General features: G+C 39.7%; 2 protein-coding genes and 1 non-coding gene across 4 annotated transcripts in view; all 3 read left to right on the top strand.

The window, feature by feature from the left end:
- LOC104774202 (boron transporter 4-like) overlaps window positions 1-4,864 on the top strand; it is a 5,658-nt gene extending 794 nt beyond the window's left edge. Inside the window, exons 2-14 of the mRNA XM_010498875.2 lie at window positions 500-683; window positions 782-864; window positions 1,064-1,256; window positions 1,357-1,495; window positions 1,594-1,759; window positions 1,850-2,016; window positions 2,110-2,283; window positions 2,378-2,473; window positions 2,547-2,663; window positions 3,577-3,914; window positions 3,999-4,278; window positions 4,364-4,483; window positions 4,571-4,864. Of these exons, the coding sequence (XP_010497177.1) occupies window positions 565-683; window positions 782-864; window positions 1,064-1,256; window positions 1,357-1,495; window positions 1,594-1,759; window positions 1,850-2,016; window positions 2,110-2,283; window positions 2,378-2,473; window positions 2,547-2,663; window positions 3,577-3,914; window positions 3,999-4,278; window positions 4,364-4,483; window positions 4,571-4,630 (2,052 nt within the window). The 5' untranslated portion in view covers window positions 500-564 and the 3' untranslated portion in view covers window positions 4,631-4,864. The remainder of the gene's footprint in view (window positions 1-499; window positions 684-781; window positions 865-1,063; window positions 1,257-1,356; window positions 1,496-1,593; window positions 1,760-1,849; window positions 2,017-2,109; window positions 2,284-2,377; window positions 2,474-2,546; window positions 2,664-3,576; window positions 3,915-3,998; window positions 4,279-4,363; window positions 4,484-4,570) is intronic.
- On the top strand, window positions 5,101-5,172 carry TRNAW-CCA. Its single transcript has one exon. It is a non-coding gene; the product is annotated as a tRNA-Trp (tRNA).
- LOC104774181 (periodic tryptophan protein 2 homolog) overlaps window positions 5,319-5,869 on the top strand; it is a 4,325-nt gene continuing 3,774 nt past the window's right edge. Inside the window, exon 1 of one of the 2 annotated variants that reach the window (XM_019243467.1) lies at window positions 5,319-5,845. In XM_019243467.1, coding sequence (XP_019099012.1) covers window positions 5,439-5,845 — 407 coding nt within the window. In that variant the 5' untranslated portion in view covers window positions 5,319-5,438. The remainder of the gene's footprint in view (window positions 5,846-5,869) is intronic. The other variant, XM_010498846.2, reaches the window with a different exon arrangement.

The raw sequence follows: 5,869 nt of genomic DNA, 5'->3' as shown, positions 1-5,869 counted from the left end.
CTATGAAGAAAAAGAGGAGATTCAAATTACGACGGATATTAAATAATGGAGTTGACTGGAAACGTTGGATTCTTTTTTTCTTGTTTTCTTTTAAATTTTTTTCTGGGTGCATATGCGATTTCAAAGTTCACTTTATGAGAGAGGAGACGAAGAGATTTAGATCTTTGTCATAGAAAGAAAATTTTCATTACTTTTTGCTTGTTTTGTGCGTTTGTGATGTTTCTCTAATTTGGTTTGGCACAGTGCGTTTTCCTTTACTTATTTAATGCATATGAAATTGACATCGCTACTTAGTAACAAAAGATAAAACAGCTCCGAAATTCTTCTTTAATAGTTGGTGGAAAAAGACAGGAATCGTCACAAATGTAGAAATATATATATATATATATATATAAAATAAATAGTATTGATTTATATTAATGTAGTCAGCTAAAGAAATGCGAGAGTTAAAAGCCATTGCTAGATGTTATAGATGATATATAGCTTCTTCCTTTTGTAGGTTAGTTCATAATAAGAGTGGACCGTATCTGAACAGAGCGACAAGTTCCGGAGTGATTCAAAGATATGGAGAAAGGAAGAGCGGATAGCTCCAAGATGCTGTTTCGAGGTATTGTAGCAGATCTTAGAGGAAGAGCCTTGTGTTACAAGCAAGACTGGGTCGCTGGTCTTCGTTCTGGTTTTGGGTACTGATTTCACTCTTACTACACTAAGAATTAGATTACTTTTGAGTTTTTGACACCAAGAAAAAGAACACAACTGTGACTCTTTTTTTGTTTTGCAGGATTTTAGCACCGACGACATATATCTTTTTCGCCTCTGCCCTTCCGGTTATAGCCTTCGGGGAGCAGCTCAGCCGTGACACAGGTCTATTTCTTTGATTTTTTCATCTTTTCTTCAATTTCTATACGGCTTTATGTTCACGTTTATTTGGTGGAACTAATAGTCTTCAAGTTGCAAACGTTTGGTCTTCTATGGAGAGGTGTTTTAACTTTTGTATTTTCTGATTTCAAGAGGAAATCCAATTTTTTAATCTGTTTTGAATTATATTTTGAGGTGGTTATAGTAGGAGCGTTGAGCACAGTAGAGACATTAGCATCAACAGCGTTATGTGGAGTGATACACTCAATATTGGGAGGACAACCATTGTTGATACTTGGAGTTGCAGAACCAACTGTCTTAATGTACGTTTACTTGTACAACTTCGCTATTGGAAGACCAGAACTAGGAAAACAACTCTACTTAGCTTGGGCTGCTTGGTAATTTACTCCAACAACACTCTTCTCTTCTGTTTTTGTTTTTTTTTTTTGTTTTTAAGTTGTGGTTTTGCTTTATGGTTTATTGATTATTCAATTGAAGGGTATGTGTGTGGACGGCTCTGTTACTATTCCTAATGGCGATCCTCAATGCGGCTGATATCATTAACCGGTTTACAAGGATCGCTGGTGAGCTTTTTGGTATGTTGATCTCAGTTCTGTTCATCCAACAAGCCATTAAGGTATAAAAAGCTCACCTACCTCTGAGTTGTGATTTGTAAGTGTTGTGATTGGTAAGTCAAAGCTTATTTATATACTTATTTCAAATGAAAATTGGCAGGGAATGGTGAGTGAATTTGGGATGCCAAAAGATGAAGACCCAAAACTTGAAAAGTATCGTTTTGAGTGGCTCTATACAAATGGACTTCTCGGTATCATTTTCACTTTTGGCCTTCTCTACACCGCTTTGAAGAGCAGAAAAGCTAGGTCTTGGCGATACGGAAGTGGTAAGAGAGATTTATCTTTTCATGCTTTGGTGTTTATTTCTGTGTAAAACCATTGGTTGGCCTTAATAATGCTCTGTTTCTTGGAAAAAGGATGGATCAGAAGCTTCACTGCAGACTATGGAGTTCCTTTGATGGTTGTGGTTTGGACAGCATTGTCCTTCAGTACACCATCAAAACTCCCCTCTGGTGTCCCGAGAAGACTCTTTAGTCCTCTTCCATGGGACTCTGCTTCTTTATCACATTGGACTGTCATCAAGGTTACAACACAAACACACTACATTTAAGATCTTGATTTCATCATTTGAGCCTATTCTAAAGTTTCAATATATACCTGGATTTGATCTGTACAGGACATGGGGAAAGTCTCTCCAGGTTACATATTCGCGGCATTTATACCCGCATTGATGATCGCAGGGCTCTACTTCTTTGACCACAGTGTTGCCTCACAGCTCGCACAGCAGAAGGAGTTCAACCTCAAGAACCCTTCTGCGTATCATTACGACATTCTCTTGTTGGGGGTCATGGTATAATCATTCAAACTCCTTTATTTCTTTCTTCAAGCTCACCTTTCACAACATTGAATCTCTGGTTAAAATCTCGAAACTGTATGTTTTTTAGACGTTGATCTGTGGATTGCTCGGTCTGCCTCCTTCCAACGGAGTCCTCCCTCAATCTCCTATGCATACGAAAAGCCTTGCTGTTCTCAAACGACAGGTTTTATTCGATACATTGTTAATCAACACTCAATATTAAGAACGGTCCTCCTAAAGAATCTGTTTGGTTTCAGTTGATACGGAGGAAGATGGTAAAGACAGCCAAAGAAAGCATCAGGAAGAGAGAAACTTCAACCCAAGTGTACGAGAACATGCAAGAAGTCTTCATAGAAATGGACAAAAGCCCACTTGTAAGTTGCTGACTCTTAATCCAATGTTCCAATAAAAAAAACAAGATTCAGAACCATAATCTTTTGTTTTCTAAACACAGGCTCAGACAGACCCAACAGTGATAATTGAGCTGCAAGATCTTAAAGAAGCAGTAATGAAGTGCAATGAGAAAGAAGGAGAGAGGAAGGAGGATAGTGGTTTCGATCCAGAGAAGCACCTTGACGCTTGCTTGCCTGNAATTTCATCATATGAGCCTCTTCTAAAGTTTCAATACTTGGATATGGTCTGTACAGGACATGGGGAAAGTCTCTCCGGGTTACATATTCGCGGCATTTATACCCGCATTGATGATCGCAGGGCTCTACTTCTTTGACCACAGTGTTGCCTCACAGCTCGCACAGCAGAAGGAGTTCAACCTCAAGAACCCTTCTGCGTATCATTACGACATTCTCTTGTTGGGGGTCATGGTATAATCATTCGAACTCCTTTATTTCTTTCTTCAAGCTCACCTTTCACAACATTGAATCTCTGGTTAAAATCTCGAAACTGTATGTTTTTTAGACGTTGATCTGTGGATTGCTCGGTCTGCCTCCTTCCAACGGAGTCCTCCCTCAATCTCCTATGCATACGAAAAGCCTTGCTGTTCTCAAACGACAGGTTTTCTTCGATACATTGTTAATCAACACTCAATATTAAGAACGGTCCTCCTAAAGAATCTGTTTGGTTTCAGTTGATACGGAGGAAGATGGTAAAGACAGCCAAAGAAAGCATCAGGAAGAGAGAAACTTCAACCCAAGTGTACGAGAACATGCAAGAAGTCTTCATAGAAATGGACAAAAGCCCACTTGTAAGTTGTATACTCTTAATCTAGTGTTCCAATAAAAGAAAAAACAAGATTCAGAACCATAAGCTTTTGTTTTTTTTTAAAAGCAGGCTCAGACAGACCCAACAGTGATAATTGAGCTGCAAGATCTTAAAGAAGCAGTAATGAAGTGCAATGAGGTAGAAGGAGAGAGGAACGAAGACAGTGGTTTCGATCCAGAGAAGCACCTTGACGCTTGCTTGCCTGTTCGAGTCAACGAGCAGAGAGTGAGTAACCTTTTGCAGTCACTACTGGTGGCAGGTGCAGTGTTGGCAATGCCAGCCATCAAGCGCATACCAACCTCACTTCTATGGGGATATTTCGCTTACATGGCCATCGATAGTCTCCCGGGAAACCAGTTTTTCGAACGCACAATGCTTCTTTTTGTCCCAACAAGCCGGAGATTCAAGTATATGCTCTGAAAAATGCTCTGTTTCTTTTTTTGATTATTCAGATTTCTTAGAAAGAGCCGTTACGTGATTGTTGTTTTCAGGGTCTTGGAAGGAGCGCACGCGTCGTTCGTGGAGAAAGTTCCATACAAGTCAATGGCTACGTTCACATTGTTGCAGATAGTCTACTTTGGGCTATGCTACGGAGTGACGTGGATTCCCGTTGCTGGAATCATGTTCCCGGTTCCTTTCTTCCTCTTAATAGCCATCAGACAGTACATTCTCCCGAAGCTCTTTAACCCGGCCTATCTCCGAGAACTCGATGCTGCCGAGTACGAGGAAATCCCCGGCACTCCTAGAAACCATCTCGAACTGTCTTTCCGGGTGAGTCCATATCTCTATATTTATGTATTTACATTTTTTGGGGATTTAAAACATTTGAATATGTCGAACTAACCTTGTTTTACAGTCTAATGACTTTAAGGGAGGCGTACAAGAAGGCGATGCCGAGATTTTAGACGAGTTAACGACGAGCAGAGGCGAGCTCAAAGTTCGTACAGTCAGTCTTAACGAAGAAAAAGGCAACCAGGTTTTGTTATAGATTCTTGAAATGAATCTCAACTTTGTAAAAGATGATTCACATACTAATGATCTTAACTTTATAAAAAACCTGCAGATTTACCCCAATGAGAAAACAAAAGCAGGGGACGGGGACGTGAATACTACAAGAGAGTGAGTTTATCAACAAAAGGAACCAAAAAAAATCTTTCAAGTGATGATCACGAATTCACGATCATACGCAAAACTATGTAGTCTTTGTAGAACACAGATTATGTTTTGTATTTTTTTGGTTCTTGAACCCAAAGATGATGTATGTTTGTTCGAAATAGTCTTCTTAACAATGAAAGTCATATAAAGCATAACTTAACAATTTACCCCAAAAGCATAACTTAATACAGAGAGAATGTCATGGTTCTAACGGATATGCAACCTTCCAAGAAAATGTATGATAAAGAGCTTATTCATTGTGCTCAACTGCTCATGGCTCACCTTATTCTCTTTCTGAAACATTCACTTTAAGTTTTGTTTTGTGTAGAAGAAAAGAAAAGCATAACTTGTGTGTACATATATAATGTTCTTTCAAAATTCGCACTACTATTAAGTTGAACTTATATAAATATTTAATAGATGAGACTTAAGCACCAAGGATCCGTGGCGCAATGGTAGCGCGTCTGACTCCAGATCAGAAGGTTGCGTGTTCGATTCACGTCGGGTTCAAATCTCCCGAACTAAGATCCTTTATTTTTTTGATTTACATTTTTAGCCTCTTTATAAGTTCAAAATTCCAATTATGCCCATCGTTTCACGCCTTCCCAATGTAACGAGGATGGTATTTTCGTAGTTATAAACTTTGGGGTTTAAAATCAGAAAACAATTATAAAAGAGAGATTTTATAGAAGCCCTCGTTAAACCCTAACGCCGTAAATCTTCGCCTCCCGTCGTCCGCCTTCTCAAATTTGTCTCCACACTTGGATACAAACGCCATGGATTACCGCCTCCAGAACCTTCTTGGTGCCCCTTATAGAGGCGGTAACGCCGTCATCACTCAGAATACTCAGCTAATTTCACCGGTCGGTAATCGTGTCTCCGTCACCGACCTCAACAAGCACCATACCGTTACTATTCCGGTCAATACCTCAACCAACATATGTCGCATCGCTGTCTCACCTGACGGGACTTTCCTACTCGCCGTCGATGAAGAAGATCGATGCATTTTCATCAACTTGCCTCGACGGGTGATTCTTCATAGAATAACCTTTAAGGATAAAGTCGGCGCCTTGAAGTTTAGCCCTGATGGTAAGTTTTTCGCTGTTGGAATTGGTAAGTTGGTTCAGATATGGCGTTCACCTGGTTTCAGGCGAGCTGTTTTCGCCTTTGAGCTGGTTAGGACTTTTGCTAATTCTGATGATAAAGT

This window comes from Camelina sativa, chromosome 3, assembly GCF_000633955.1.
Source record: "Camelina sativa cultivar DH55 chromosome 3, Cs, whole genome shotgun sequence".
NCBI classification, from domain to species: domain Eukaryota; kingdom Viridiplantae; phylum Streptophyta; class Magnoliopsida; order Brassicales; family Brassicaceae; genus Camelina; species Camelina sativa.
This window is presented reverse-complemented; position numbering and strand designations above follow the sequence as displayed.